At 40.7% G+C, this 16,041-nt stretch overlaps 1 protein-coding gene across 1 annotated transcript in view; it reads right to left on the bottom strand.

Annotated features, from left to right (window-relative positions):
• The window catches only part of prss56 (serine protease 56), a 47,586-nt gene extending 31,826 nt beyond the window's left edge, over positions 1 to 15,760 (bottom strand). Inside the window, exons 1-6 of the mRNA XM_041204923.1 lie at positions 15,670 to 15,760; positions 13,522 to 13,680; positions 11,055 to 11,195; positions 10,660 to 10,713; positions 6,736 to 6,922; positions 5,269 to 5,377 (exon numbers count right to left, since the gene is read on the bottom strand). Coding sequence (XP_041060857.1) covers positions 5,269 to 5,377; positions 6,736 to 6,922; positions 10,660 to 10,713; positions 11,055 to 11,195; positions 13,522 to 13,680; positions 15,670 to 15,760 — 741 coding nt within the window. The remainder of the gene's footprint in view (positions 1 to 5,268; positions 5,378 to 6,735; positions 6,923 to 10,659; positions 10,714 to 11,054; positions 11,196 to 13,521; positions 13,681 to 15,669) is intronic.
• Between the last annotated feature and the right edge of the window lie 281 nt (positions 15,761 to 16,041).

The following is a 16,041-nucleotide window of genomic DNA, read 5'->3' as shown; positions in this document are numbered from 1 at the left end:
GTTGTTCTATAAATTGGAACCATTGAAAGCTACATAAGTTTGAATGAGATCACCTCTCATTCTTCTAAATGCCAGAGAAAGTCCAATAATTGGAACAGCGCTTTGTTTATACATAATCCAATAATCCAGCCTCTCATCGTAAGACAACCCTCTCAACCAGGGACCATTTTAGTGAATCCCCACTTATCCCTACGTTCTGCTTCTTGTCCATTAACCAATTCTCTATCCATGCTAATATATCACTCCCAACTCCATCACTCTTTATCTTGTGTATTAACCTTTTGTATGGCACCCAGTCAAGTACTTTTTGGCAATCCAAGTGGAATACATCTGCCGGTTCCCCTTTATCTACCCAACTAGTTACACCCTGAAAAAAGTCTAATAAATTTGTCAAACAAGATTTCCCTTTAGTAAAGCCATGTTGACTTATTCTAATCATACAATTCTTTTCTACATGTTTTGTTAAGGCTTCCTTAATAATAGATCCCAGCATTCCCCAAGGCCTGATGTCAGGCTAACTAGCCTGTAGTTCCCTGTTTTTTCTCTCCTGCCTTTCTTGAAAAGCAGTGTTACATTTGCTAACTTCCAATCTGCTGGGACCGATCCAGAATCTAGGGAATTTTGCAAAATCAAAGCCAGTGCATCCATTATCTCGGCAGCTACCTCTTTTAGAACTCTAGGATGTAAGCCATCAGATTCTGGGGATTTGTCAGATTTTAGACCCTTGAGTTTCTCCGACCTTGTGCTTTATATATCCTCTGCCATTTCTGCCAACTCCAGCATGATGCCAGCACCAAACATATCTTCCCTTCAACCCCCCTGTCGGCATTCTGCAGGGACTGTTCCCCTGTGGGAAACCCTGGTCCACTCCTCTATCACCCCCTACATCTCAACTCCCTCCCATGGCACCATCCCATGCAACCACAGAAGATGCAACACCTGCCCCTTTAATTCCCCCATCCTCACTGTCCAAGGGCCCAAACACTCCTTTCAAGTGAAGCAGCACTTCGCTTGCACTTCCCTCAATTTAGTCTACTGCATTCACTGCTCCCAATGCAGTATACTCTACATTGGGGAGACCAAACACAGACTGGGTGACCGCTTTGCGGAGCACCATCGGTCTGTCTGCAAACATAACCCAGACCTCCCTGTTGCTTGCCATTTCAACACACCACCCTGCTCTCATGCCCACATGTCCGTCCTTGGCCTGCTGCATTGTTCCAGTGAAGCTCAATGCAAACTGGAGGAACAGCACCTCATCTTCCAATTAGGCACTTTGCAGCCTTCTGGACTTAACATTGAATTCAACAACTTCAAATCATGAACTCCCTCCTCCATCCCCGCCCCCTTTCCGATCCCCCTTTTCCAATCATTTATAATTTTTAAAATATATTTTTTAATGTATTTTTCTTTTCCCACCTATTTCTATTATTTTTAAATTTATTTCCATCCATTGTTTTATCTTCACTTTTTAGCCTATTTCAATCCCTTCCCCCCCACCCCCCACCCCCACTAGGGCTATCTGTCACTTGCTCATCCTGCTTTCTACCCTTAATGTCACCATGAGCACATTCCTTAGCTAATATCACCACCATCAACACCCCTTTGTCCTTTTGTCTATGACATCTTTGGCAATCTCTTCTTTGCCTCCACCTATCATTGGTCCTCTATCCAGCTCTATCCCACCTATCTCACCCTATCTTAACTATCCCACCCCCCCCAACCAGCTAATATTTCACCTCATTTGTATTTTTCCTTAGTTCTGATGAAGAATCATACGGATTTGAAACTTTAACTGTATACCTCTCCGCAGATGCTGTCAGACTTGCTGAGTTTTTCCAGCTATTTTTGTTTTTGTTTCAGATTTCCAGCATCGCAGTATTTTGCTTTTACCATTCTAGTGAACCTTTGCTGTATTGCCTCCAATGCAAGTATATCCTTCCATAAATATGGAGACCAAAATTGCACGCAATATTCCAGGCGTGGTCTCACTAAAACTGTTTACAATCGTAACAATTCTTAATTCTTGTACTCCAATCCTCTTGCAACAAAAGCCACCAGGCCATTTGCTTTCCGAAATGCTTGCTGTACAAGCACGCTAACTTTTTGTGTACCTTGTACGAGCGTACGCAAGTCTCGTTGAACACCAAGTTTCATGGCTTTTAAAAAGTATTCTGCTTTTTTATTCTTACGACTAAAGTGAATAACCTCACACTTCCCCACATTATACTCCACCTGCCATCTTGTTGCCCACTTACTTAACCTGTCTATTTCTCTTTGCAGCCTCTTTGTGTCCTCCTTACAGAATGCATTCCCACCTAGCTTTATATCATCAACAAACTTAGATAGATTACTCTCTGTCTCTCTGTCTAAGTCATTAATATAAACTGTAAATAGCCAAAGCCCCAGTACTGATCCATGCAGCATTCCACTAGTCACACCAGCCAAGTTGAAAATCCCCACTTATCCCTACGTTCTGCTTCTTGTCCATTAACCAATTCTCTATCCATGCTAATATATCACTCCCAACTCCATCACTCTTTATCTTGTGTATTAACCTTTTGTATGGCACCCAATCAAGTACTTTTTGGCAATCCAAGTGGAATACATCTGCCGGTTCCCCTTTATCTACCCAACTAGTTACACCCTGAAAAAAGTCTAATAAATTTATCAAACAAGATTTCCCTTTAGTAAAGCCATGTTGACTTGTTCTAATTATACAATTCTTTTCTATGTGCTTTGTTAAGGCTTCCTTAATAATAGATCCCAGCATTCCCCAATGCCTGATGTCAGGCTAACTAGCCTGTCGTTCCCTGATTTTTCTCTCCTGCCTTTCTTGAATAGCAGTGTTACATTTGCTAACTTCCAATCTACTGGAAGCGATCCAGAATCTAGAGAATTTTGCAAAATCAAAGCCAATGCATCCATTATCTTGGTAGCCATCTCTTTTAGAACTCTAGGATGTAAGCCATCAGATTCTGGGGATTTGTCAGATTTTAGACCCTTGAGTTTCTCTAGCCTTGTTGTTCTATAAATTGGAACCATTGAGAGCTATATTTAACCCAACATGTGTATTTTTTTAAACAAATATTGTCCAAACTCACATTCCTATGGAGTTTTGACACTGGTTGTGAGCTTCAATACTTTTATCAACTGAGACCCTAATTTCTTGCCTGGAATCGCCCAGACTCATAAACAACAACAGTTCTGGTGAAAGATTCAAAGATTCTTTCCCGACATGCTGTATGTCCAGCTCTGTATTTTCAGCATTTTCTGTTTTTTTTCATATTTCCATCAGCTCCAGAATTTTGCATTTATCCAAATGCATCACACTGCAATTATTCCACTGCCTAACATCTACCATACCTGACCCATTTCCTCTGTACCTAGACCAGTCTGCACTTTGTATTTCATCTACATATATTCTCACATAATATCTGTGTCATTAGAAAACATAAGGATTCTTCCCTTGATGCCTTCATTGAAATCATTACTTAGGATGGCAAATAGATCATAGAATAGTACAGCACAGAGGATACCATTTAAAATAGCAACAAACCCAACACAGGTCATGCAGGACTCTACTAGTAACCCTATGCAACAAAAGCTTGCATTTATATAGCACCATTAATCTGGTAAAACATCCCAAGGCACTTCACAGGAATGCTATGAAACAAAATTTGGCATGGACCCACATAGGCGATTTTAGACTAGATGGCTAAAAGCTTGGTGAAAGAGGTAGGTTTTAAGGAGTGTCTTAAGGGAGTAAAGAGAGAAGAGAAGTGAAGAGATATAGAGAGGGAATTCCAGAGTTTAGGGAGTAGACAGTTGAAGGCATGGCCACCAAATTGGAAATGTTGAAGAGGCCAGAATTGCAGAGCTCCTTTCATTAATTACTACCTTCTGACTACCAGAATGCAGCCAATTCCCTATCCAGCAGAAATTTTGCCCACTAATTCCTCAAAATGAAACCTTAATTTAATAGCCTTCTATGGGGCACTTTATCAAATGCTTTTTGGAAGTCGAGATACACACCATTGAACAAATTTGTCATATCTTCAAAAAATTCAACCAAGTTTGTAGGCAGGACATCCATTTCCAAAATCAATATTGGGATTCCAAAATAACTAGAGCTCTTCCCAGGGTCTGTGGGGGTTTTCCTAATAACTACTAAATATACTTACCTACAACTGAAGTTGAACTAACTGGTTCTGACATACCCTCACCGCTTCTTACATATAAGCACCACATGGGCCTCTGTATAGTTCATGGGAGTGATCTCAGATCTTAACAGCTAGCATAATACCCCCATTTCTTTTGGCACTCTGGAGTCAATGTCATTAGGTCGAGCAGCTTGACCTTCTTAAGAGGTTGTACTATTTCTGTATTAGCTGCCAAGGATTCGATTTTGGTAGCATTTCTGTTTTCAGTACCAGGGATTATGCTAAGTTTCCAGCGGCCTAACATTGCACCATCTACAGAACTGAAATGAGATGCAGAATGTCCATTTCACACCTCCACCATGATTGTCTTGCAGAATCTCTCAATAAGATTTGATCGCTTATGGGACATCATCAAATTCAATTCTGAGTGTAGCTCATTTTCGTAACATGCTGAGAATTAATTGGGCACTTCTTGTGAATCTCCTTTTTAAGCCTGACTGCTAAATTGAGAAAAATTTTGCTAAGTTCCATCCTGCTGCCCATATCCTATCCAGCTCACCTGTTGCCCCTGTGCCCGCTGACCTGACATGGTTCCCGTTACCCCCAACTTCCTCAAATTTAAATCATCATCATCTTGTTTAAACCCTTCAAGGCCATGTCCCTCCCTATTTCTGCAACCTCCACTAACTGTATAACACTCTGAGATCTCTGAGTTCCTCTAACCTTGTTCTTTTGTACATCCCCCACTCCCTTCTCCCCACCATTGATAGTCGTACCTTCTGCTGCCTAGACCCCAAATTCCGAAATTCCTTATCCTCATTTAAGAGGCCAGTAAAAACCCACCTCTAACCAAGCATTCAGTTATCCCTCTTAAAATCTCCTTCTTTGGCGCAACAATTTTTGTCCGATTTTGTGAAGTGCTTTGGGTCATTTTCTACATTATTCTAGAGATGGCAGTGAGGGCCAAGATTACTTTTGACAGATGCAGACAGAAAATAGCAATATCATATTTTACAATCAGATACTTGTTTTTTTTAATGCCTGTGGAGAAAAATGTAATGTATATGTCAATAAAACTCAGAGGGTGTCTTTTGAATCATTTTACCTTGGGGTGTGTGATAATCCGATTGACTTGCAAAATTCTTTCCTCAGTATCTTGCTTTTTCAAGTCATATTCACCAATGACCACTTGCCAGTAATTCTCATTTCTGTTACTGAAGGTAAAAGCAGAAACAAAAGACTAGCATTTATAATGCACCTTTCACAACCTCAGGGCATCTCAAAGTGCTCTATAGCTAATGAAGTTTGGCAATATCACATAACAATTGGATGTCCTTGTTACTGAGTAGAATAGAGCTCCATTCTCTGGAATTTAGATTATGGAAATGTACAAAATTCTTAGAGGGTTCAACAGTAGAGATATTAAGAGGTGTTTCCTCCTGACTGGAGAGTCTGGAGCTAGGGGCATTTTCAGGATAAGGGGTTGGCCATTTAGAAGTGAGATGAGGAGAAAACTCTTCACTCAGAGAGATGTGGGTGCTCAGTTGTTGAGTATTCTTAACTACTAGGAGTCATTTAAATGCCACATGAAAATTCAGCAAGGAACAGCTGAAGTGGTGCAGAAACCATCCCCAAGACCAAGTATTGACCAAGCCACCTCACAATTGGGAAGGGGAGGGGAGTTGTAGCATGGAAGGCCTAATATTCTCTTGTGGGTGTCTTGTTGTTCATCCTGTCCCAATTAAGATAGCTAAAAAAATGTAAACTTGTCTTTTTGATCCTCTTGTCGCCCCGATCCAGTTCTTCCCTGGGTTAGTCTGGTGGGAAGTTCACTTTGTTTTCCCCATCATGCCTCCTAGTAAAATAGCAGGAGGGCCACATTTCAATTAATGGTTCCTGACATATGTTAAAAAGGACCATGCTGGCTTTGTGCGGGTGCCCTTGCTCTCTATTGAGTACAGCATGTTAAACAAAGTTGTTGAATGATGGTAGCCCAATGTGTATCTCAACTTCCAAAAACCATTTGATAAAGAGCCCATGTAAGGCTATTAAATTAAATTAAGGTTTCATTTTGAGGCAGAATTTCTGCTGGATAGGGAATTGGTTGCATTCTGGTAGTCAGGAGGTAGTAATTAATGAAAACAGCTCTGTAGTTCTGGCCTCTTCTGCATTTCCAATTTTAATCGCTACACCTTTGGTGGTCATGCCTTCAACTGCCTAATCCCTAAACTCTGGAATTCCCCCTTTATGTCTCTCCACCTCTCTTCTCTCTTTACAGTCTTTGCTGCCTGTTGAATGCTGTAGGTTAAAATAGTACTGGGCCAGCTCCTGGGAGGCCCCAGGATGAGTAAGTAACCTGGGCAATTTCCATTGGGTGGGTAAGGTTAAAATGGCCTCCACTGCATCTGTGCCAGCTAGACCCTCCTCCCATTAAACTTGTTAATGTCAACAGGCGAATGACATTATTTAGCTTGAAACATTTGCAAGGACGTCAATAAGTATTTTTTCTTGGCTTTTGATTCATATTGAATTTATTTCTGATAGTCATTAATAGCATCAGTAACATTCTCACCCTGTAAAGCAATGTGCTGCTGTCACTACCCATGAATGCTGCACCAGCACGCCTCCACACATCACATTCCCATTCAGCTTTAACAACACCAGCCACGGCCAGCTACCAGGAGCTGCTATGTTACCGCCAACAATCTTCCCCATGGCAACGGTGTCATTGGATGCTGCTGCTTTCTGACCACAAGTGACTGAAAGAAAAAGAATGCTTCCATAAACCTACTCAAACACTGCTACACTCATAAAAAAAATCACCCCAAAAAAGCACAACAACATCAGAGAATTGTGACCCTGCATCCTGGTATAGAAAAAAGCCCATTTTTATATGCTAGTTTGATGCAACACTAGTAATCAACCTGCACTTTGTAGCTTATCTTAGATGACTGGTAGGAAGGCCTTCAGAGAGAGAGGGGCAGTGGACAGATATAAAACAATTTAAAAGGCTAATGCAATGTTGGCCTTTATCTTATGGGGCTGTAATACAATGGCCTGGAAGTTATGATAGTTGCATAAAGTCCCTGGTTGGGGAGTCTAGAACCAGGGGACACAATTTCAAAATGAGGGGGAAGCCCCTTAGGACTTAGGTGAGGAGAATTTTTTTTTCCTCAGAGGGTTGTGACTCTTTGGAATTCTCTATACCCCAGAGGGCTGTGGAAGCTCAGTCATTGAGTATGTTTAAAGCAGAGACTGACAGATTTCTAAATACCAGTGACATAAAGGAATATGGGGATAGTGTGGGAAAAAGGCATTTAAGTGGTTGATCAGCCATGATCATATTGAATGGGAGAGCAGGCTCAATGGGCTGAAAGGCCTATTCCTGCTCCTAAGTCTCTATGTTCCAGTTCGGCCTTACCTAAAGTACTGTTTTCAGTTCTGGAAATGGTATCTCAGAAAGTATATATTGGCTTTGGAGAGAATGCAGCACAGATTCACCAATATTATACTGAGGTAGAAGGGTTAAATTATGGGGACAGTTTGTAAAGACTATGTTCATATTCCCTTGAGTATAAAAGATTAAGGGGTGATCTAACTGAGGTAATAAAGGATTTGATAGGATACATAACGAGTAAGTATTTTCTCTGGTGGGAGGAGTCCAGAACAAAGGGGCAAATTAAAATCAGAGCCATGTTGCTCAGGCATGATGACAGGAAGTACTTCTTCACACAAAGGGTAGTGGAAATCTGGAACTCTCTTCCCCAAAAAGAGTCTGCCTGCTGGTTGCCAAGCAACCTGCACAAGGCACTTGGTCCAGAGAATTCCCCCACAAAATTTAATACATTTACTTGAGCATTTCAAAACTGAATTGATAGATTTCTATTAGGCAAGGGTATTATGGGGAACCAGGCAGGTAGTTGGAATTACAGACACAGATCAGCCATGATCTAATTGAATGCGCGATGAACTTAATGTTCTACACTGGTTGCTAGGCCCTTTAGTGTTGTAATATGCTTTTAAAGATTAGCAGCTTGCTATCACTAGAGGGGAGCTGCATCATGTGATCCAACCTCAGTTTCACTTTGGCCTGTGAGCAGAACACAGCAAATACAGCCCTGCTGCTGATGTCCTCAAGCTTTCTATCCATGTATGTATGTTCTTACGTGCCCAGTTTAAATAAATGAACCCACAACATGTTTACCCAACCCCTTATGAATGATTGCTGCCATTATATCATTATAAAAATATGACATATAAGGCACTATAACATAAATCTCATGGAGGATTATTGTGAAGGGACACTACCTCAGGTCTAATTATATTTTGAGACTTAGACTGTCTACTACTTTTTACATTCAAAGAGGAATATTCATTCTCTCTATATTACTGAAAATCTACTGCTTTTCTTGCTGCTGTTTCCTTCTCTGTTATTGTGACTACCTTTATACTGTCATTTATAGCCTAAGCTATTTTTAATACAGTAAAGTCCCACCAATTGCGTCTTCACTATTTGCAAATTCGCTTATCTACGCAAAACGTTATGTATACCATTTCGCCGACTGTGGGTCCAATGATTGCTTATCCGCAGTTTTCAGAGAAAGAAAAGCTAGAAGAAATGGTGGAGAAAATGTCATAAAATAGAAAATGCACCTAAATTAATATTTAAAAAATGATATGTAAGGTGTCCATGATGTATTTCCTGGGCTAGAAGGTGCACACTGCACGTGCGTCATCTACTATGCTGCTTACTGGAGTTTTTGCTTGTGGGTGTTCATCGTTGTTATGACTTTATTTGTGCTTTCAGTAGAGTAAACACCGGCTGGAAAAATTTTTTTATCTGAGGTTGTGAATGATTTCACAGCGTTCTCCAATGTGGATGCTGAAGTAACCAAGATTGTTGAGTTGGCAAAACAAGTTGGAGGGGAGGGATTTGAATACCTGGCCACAGATGAAGAAGAGGAGCTTATTCAGCCTCATCAAGTGGGACTCTCTATTTGTGGAACTGGTGAAATCAAGTGAATAAAGAGGAGGAAGAAGAAGAGCCCAAGAGACTTAATTTATACCTAAGAATGATGGCAGATCTGATGAGATCAGCTCAAGAATTGAAAAAAAAGGGCAACAGTCAATGAAACAAGCATGGAAAGAAGCATTGTCTTTTGTGCAGTGATTGACATTGCTATTGTTCCTTACCAAGATTGAAAAGCAAAAAGGGAAGCAGTCAAAAATAACATTGAGCAGAATAATACAGGATTGAGGATGCAGGGGGCAAATAGCACACCACCCCCCCACCCCTCCCCAGAAACAAAATTGGCATGGAGCCAACATGATCCACGCCCACCCACCCAACAGCACTAAAGCGCCACAGGATGAATTAATGACGGCTAACTGGGAGGACCTCTGTCCCTCACTGGGGAGGAAGTCCTACCTTCTGGAATTGCTGGCCAATCTGATTGGCTGGCAGTTCTATCAGTCCCAGCAGCACCAGGAAGGCATCAGTGGCCACTGCCGGGACTGCAGGAGAAGATGATGACCAAGGTCCATGGATCTCTGGAGCAGGTAAGGAGTGTTTGGGTAGGTTAGGGAGTGGGGCGGAGGGGGAGGAGGTGGTTTAAGGGAAGAAACGGGTAGGAATGAATATGGAGGGGGCACCCCATGATCAACAAAGGGCAGCTCCTGAAGAGCTATCCCCACCTCTTCCTTCCCACCCTTTAATCATTCAAGTGAAAATGTCAGGCTGCCCATTCTGCCCACGCCAAAGTTTTATGGTGTGGGCAGCGTATTATCAGGGTCAATTGACTTGATAACAAGCCTCAATTGACCCTTGATTATTCATTCAAATATGATGGGCAGGCTGCTGATTTTGGCGTATTATGGAGGTTAGCTCAGGGGTGGGTAGGAAGGTGATGGGATGGGCACTCACTTTATTTTAAGTGGGAAATGCGCCCACTAGGGACATGTAAAATTCAACCCATTGTATTTTTTAAAACTTACTGCCACATCAACATCTACATCAGCCATCTCACCCACTTCCTCTATCTCCACCTTCAATTAACCTGCAACAACTCCACCTCCAAGCCAATCACATTCTTTTGGAGAGTCTTAAAATAAGGCTAAATGAGACTAATATGTATTTCTTATTTTGTTAAACAGCAGGGCGCCTTTATATTTATTAAAAACATTGTTTTATTGTCTTTTATTCTCTATACATACCAAATGTTTGTATGGTTGGAATCTATCTAATTGACTCCCATTATAAAATAGGTTTGTCATTTGTGAATTTGCCATTTGCAAGGTCTTCCAAGAATGCAACTCCCACGAATGGTGGGACTTTACTGTAGATCACTTTCCAAAGTAGATAACAAAGAGACTTGTGACATATCAGGTAAACAGAGTTCTATTTTACCAGTACTTCTCATACAATGTGGCCTTCGATTCCATTAGCTAGGTCACTATCCTGCATTATTACTTCAAATATTTGGAATTTAATACTTACCTTTCTTTTCTGAGTTTAGCACAGAATTCAGGCTCTTCGTGTTGCCTGTCTGACCTGTAAATGGTAATAGTAGCACTATTACAATTCTTTTAGTGAGTGAATGTCAGTAGTCTCCCTAACTATTGTGTATTGTTTTAACTAAACTAGTTTCACACCATTGTCTTTGTAGAAATGGCCCCAAAGTGCAACATAGAGTTAATTCACTATTGTGAATAGGGAGGTCAGCAGTATAAGTGGTCTTTACATGTCTTGTATATAAACAGGTCCAAACCACCTCTCCAAGTGCCTGGTATAGAGCTACTTGGTGCAAAATGCATTTGTTGGTTAATACATACTGCACTGAAGTATCCTTGCGTGACAGCACTCTTCCATCTGTTTCAGACAGCTCACCTTACGACGCCCTCCTTCTGGACAATATGTCTGATAATACCAACAGGCCTTACTCAGCTCCCATTGACGCTCAGATTCAGGTTCCATCAACTGTGCTCTTGAAATAGTGTCACAGCTGGGTTCGGAGGTAGGCATGAACCCCGAAACTAAAAAACAAAGCAAATAGAAAAGCAAAAATCAATGGTGGCATAGGACGACATCAAATTAATGCAGATTTTACCTGACCGTGAACCTGACCTGCCTGCCAAATGATAAAAATCCTCCCTTTAGTCAAAATGGAATAGCTAATATCTAAGAATGTTGACAAATTATGCTGCTCTTCTGTCCATTCATAATGATGAAAATAAAGTTTAATGCTGATAGTCATGAATTTCTTGTACTTTTCTATTTTTAAACATGGTGCTAATCCACTTCGAAATGCTGCATACAAATCAGCTACTCAGAAAGTTGTCTGTATCACACAAAGCTTTGGCTAAGAATTAGTGAAGCTGAAGGTGATTTTTGAGTATTTTAAATGCCAATTTCACATTCAACATTCCTGACCACAACATAATTTGCAACGGATTTGTCAGTCCTGTTAATAATAGGGGTGGGTGTTCTAGCAGCTTTAAAAATTTCCAAAACAACTCATGTGCAAGAGACTCGGAGATTGAGGCTTCAAACTCACAGGTGGGTCTCAAACCCCAGTGTGTAAGACAATATCTATCCCGCCCATATGCTGTATCTGGGAGAACTTCACCATTTGAGGTTATGGCAGGAGTTAACCAGAACTGCTGCAGAATTTATGGATTCCTTAATTGGACATTTTGTTTCCTCAGACACAAACATTGTGCACTTTTCAGCAATAGTACAACAACTGCTCCTTCCCCATTAAAAAAAAACCTCTCCAATAATACTGTAGCCAAGACTCAATTAATAAGATTATGGAGATCCAGAATTTTAATGATTAAGATATTGGACTAGCCATCTATGTCCTGCAGATTTAAACCTTCTCGTCGCTAACTACCTCACAATAACCTGCATGGAGTACGATGATGAAGTGTTAGCAGTCAAAGCACTGCACTTTAGGTGCTAGTGTTGAACATCATAGGGCACTGAGGCCTATTCAGTACTCTACAGTGCATGTCAATAGTATAGTCAGTGCATTAAATCTTCAATAATCAAATGTGCTTAAGGTTCATTGACACCATGGGGGAAATTTTCCCATGCTCAGGGAGGTGGGTTTGAAGGTAGAGGTGGCTGGGAAAATTTGAAAAAATGCCATTGGACAGGTATGCTGAGGCATTCCCGCAACCCTTGCTTTTCCTGGAGGTGGCTTGTATGTGATGCCGGAAACCTGCCCGGCAGTGATGGGAAGCCAGTTGAGCTTGTTAATGACTCTATTATCAGTATTTTGCAAAGGCAATGTAATCTGCCCAGTGTCGCTCAAGACCCTCGTAGTGTCTAAATTGTCAAATGAGGTAAAATCTGAACATTAAATGAGAAAAACAGTAAGTCTGTGGTCACCTGTAGCAGAGGCTGGGCATTGTATGAAAAGCTCCTTCAGACTGCTGTCATGGGTAGAGCTGGGAGTGAAGAAATGGACGCTGGTTCCTTCATTCTTAACTCACATCCATTTCGCTTTGCTCCCTTTTGTGCCATTCACCACAACAACACTCTCACTGCAGCCACATCGAAGCCAGCCAGCCACCTCCTTAATAACAAGTTCTGATCACCCTCCTGCCTCCTCAACCCAGCCGCTGTTCCTACTTGATGGCCATTCCAAAGGTGGGTTCTTAATTGGGTACCTTCGGGAAGATTGGACCACAGGGCTCGCCACTCTCGCCTCTGCTTAGGGAACTGGAAATTAAGCTGCCTTGTGTTTAAAAACTAAGATGGGAAAATTCAGCCCCCATTTTCTATTTAATTTGAGCCTAACTTCCCATACTGTCACTGAAGTGCCTGAGAAGCATGAGCAGGGTGATTTAGAAGTTGTTCCCCTGTTGGCCATGACCTACCTGTACTGTCACCAAGCTAACCAGCAGCTTGCAATTTGGGCTCAAGAGGGCAATGTTGCCCTGGCACCATGCTCTTTCCCTCCCTGATCAGTCTATCACACACTAATGATGCTGGAAGCTGTTTTATCTGTGGGAGCATCCTCACTAAGTCTGATCATGTCCTTACCCAGTATCTGCATGCACACGCTTTCAACACATTTCATTGGATAAAGACTTCTGGCCAATTCTCCTTACTGTAAACTGGGCACTGATGTTAATCAAAGTAGGGTCCCTATTGCAGCCACAGCTGAGATCAGCTAACTCAGCACAGAGCATAGCACTCACTTACTTAATAAGTGCAAATACTTATTGGCCTACAGTTAACTCTACACAATTTCCTTCTTCATTAATTTTGTTTTTCTTTCATTTCCTAAAACATCCTCAGGCTGTCTCATACTCTTATTGGTCTTGCCAGGCAGTAATACTCTTCACCTACCACACTGAGTTGTTCTATTGCCGCAGTTCTTAAATAGACATGCTGCACAGTAGTTGCATTCTTTCAGGTGGAGATTTCTGTTCTTCAGCACTTCATCTAGCACTAATAATGCATTCTTCAAGGCTGCTTCCAGAATTATTGTGCCTTTGCTCGACAACTCTACGAATATATGGGGAAAAATACATTTATTTTATATATATTATAATAATAAGCTCAGTTTCAATGACTTTTAAATGATTTTATGGCATACTCATTTATGGCATATGAAGTACTCAAGTTCAATATTGATGCTATTGTTATTACATTACACCAGTGACGCTTCAACAGGACTTAATTGACTGTAAAGCGTGTTGAAACATCCTGAGATCATGGAAGATGCTGTATAAATCCAAATCATTCTTTCTTTTACTCTAGTGTTGTTTCAATAAGTTTGTGTTTAGAACTGAAGGCTTTGTGAAGGATATAACAATACGACCGAAACTAAACAGGTGAGGAATGATTTTCACTTGGTCACTGGCACTTTGTGGATCTCTGGAGCCCACCTGATATTCTTTTTCATAGCCTCATCTCAGTTTCACTTGTAATCATAGACATGCAATAACTTTGTTACGAATGAAAATATTGATAAGTCATGGAGCTGCTACACTTTTTTCACAAAATAAGTTAAAATTATGATTTGAAGGTTCAGTTAAAAGTTTCAAAAATGAGCACCTACTCATGTCATTTGGGACATCACCAATAGTCACTAAAAATGCTTTTCTGTGCTGTTCCAAAACTTAGATTTTAATCAGCTTGAAGGTTCAATTGGTGTCACACAATCCATTCCATATCTCACTAAACTATTGTCTTAAATAGCTTGGTCCCCTGAACCATCCAAAGCATGAGGGTTGTGAAACTGATCAACGCCAGCTGCTGGAATGGGCTTATAGCAAACTGCAAGCTGATTTTTTCCATCCCACCCATTCTTCTTTCTGCTGAAATTCACAGGATGATGGTTCAAATGCATCACTGTCACTTTTACTTCATTTGAAATTAAAAATTTTGGTAATATTTTCTAAGTTAAAGGAAAATGAAAACTGGCATGACGAAAAGTCAGCTGCTGATTCGCTACAAGCCCGTTCCTCGCTCCTGGCGTAGATCAGTTTCACCGTCGAATATTCTTAGATGAACAAATCTGGCATAACAAATATAGTCAACATCTTCTCCCAAACTCAGCTGATCCCAAACAATGTACAGTCAGTCTGATGTACAACGCACAGCACCATCAGGATTACTCCTTACACTAATTAACAAAGAGGAAACGTTAACTCAGGAACTAAATGTGTGAAGTCATTTTGGTACAGTAACACACCAATAAAAGATTGACACTTAATATCTCTCTATGATAAACTCAACAATTGCAGATATCAAGTGCCGTCCTAAATCTATCTGTCAGCAGGAATGTTTGATGTAGTTTTTATGCCCAAGAATTGAACAGCCCCCTTCCTGCATTCATAGAACGCTCAGATATTTCAGGACTTGAGCAGTTATGGTTCCTTGTATTTTAGGTATTGATAATTTTTCTTCAGTTCCAAGATGCTAACTACTCAACCCATCAGTTACTTCACTTTTCTCCACCCACTTCCTCTAAATATCTGACTGAAATGTGGCTCCTTGCAAATATTCATAGCAGATAGGTGCATTTCTGATCAATTAACATTGTGAGAGTAAACACAAGTGTTTCCAAATACTGCAGGTACTCTCTGGATGTTCCCATATTTATGTGCAATGTGTATATCTCTGGTATGCACATTTGTATACAATTATGTGTAAGTGTTTTGAAATGTTAGCTGTATTTCCACATTTACAGTATTAACTTATGTCTACTGAATTGACTACAGCTTATAAATTCAACACAGCTTGGATATTCAGTGTATGAGCACTGGCAGCTGTCAATAATATATATGTTCATAAATATTTCTTGTATGTTGAAAGCTTTGTTTTAGCCCTGTACAAATGCCTAAATGAATGTGCATATGTGTGCATGTGTAAATAGTCCATGTGCCTTCTTGTACATAACAGTTATAAATAAAGTTTCTTTATAAATTCACAGAATAATTAGTATGTCAGTGTGTATGCGCAGTGTCGTATAATGAAGGATAACCTCACCTTCCAAGGCACTGGGTGGCAGCTTGTATACATCTTTGTTCAGTGGAGCGGCCAAGCTAATGTCCACAGCCAGTAAGAAATACAGCAACATCCTCTTCATAAACCTCTGTGAAGTGTCTTGATTCTAAACTTCCTTCAGATTTTTTACAAGCTCTTGAGACTCTGTTCTGCTGGGAAGTGAGTCTTATTATTTTGTTGCTGAAGTTTGCTTTGCACTGGTTTAGATGGCAGTGGGGAGTGCAGAGTTTTATATATAGGCTGAGGGGGGAGCAGGAGTTTCCCATGAATTACAGACAAACAGTTGAATTCATTACTGCAGAGAGTGGAGTTTGTAGAGCTGGCTGATTGTAGGGTGTCTGTCCTCCTTTGAAT

This window comes from Carcharodon carcharias, chromosome 2 (assembly GCF_017639515.1).
Source record: "Carcharodon carcharias isolate sCarCar2 chromosome 2, sCarCar2.pri, whole genome shotgun sequence".
NCBI lineage: Eukaryota > Metazoa > Chordata > Chondrichthyes > Lamniformes > Lamnidae > Carcharodon > Carcharodon carcharias.
The sequence above is the reverse complement of the archived record's forward strand: the minus strand, read 5'-3'. Positions and strand labels throughout refer to the sequence as shown.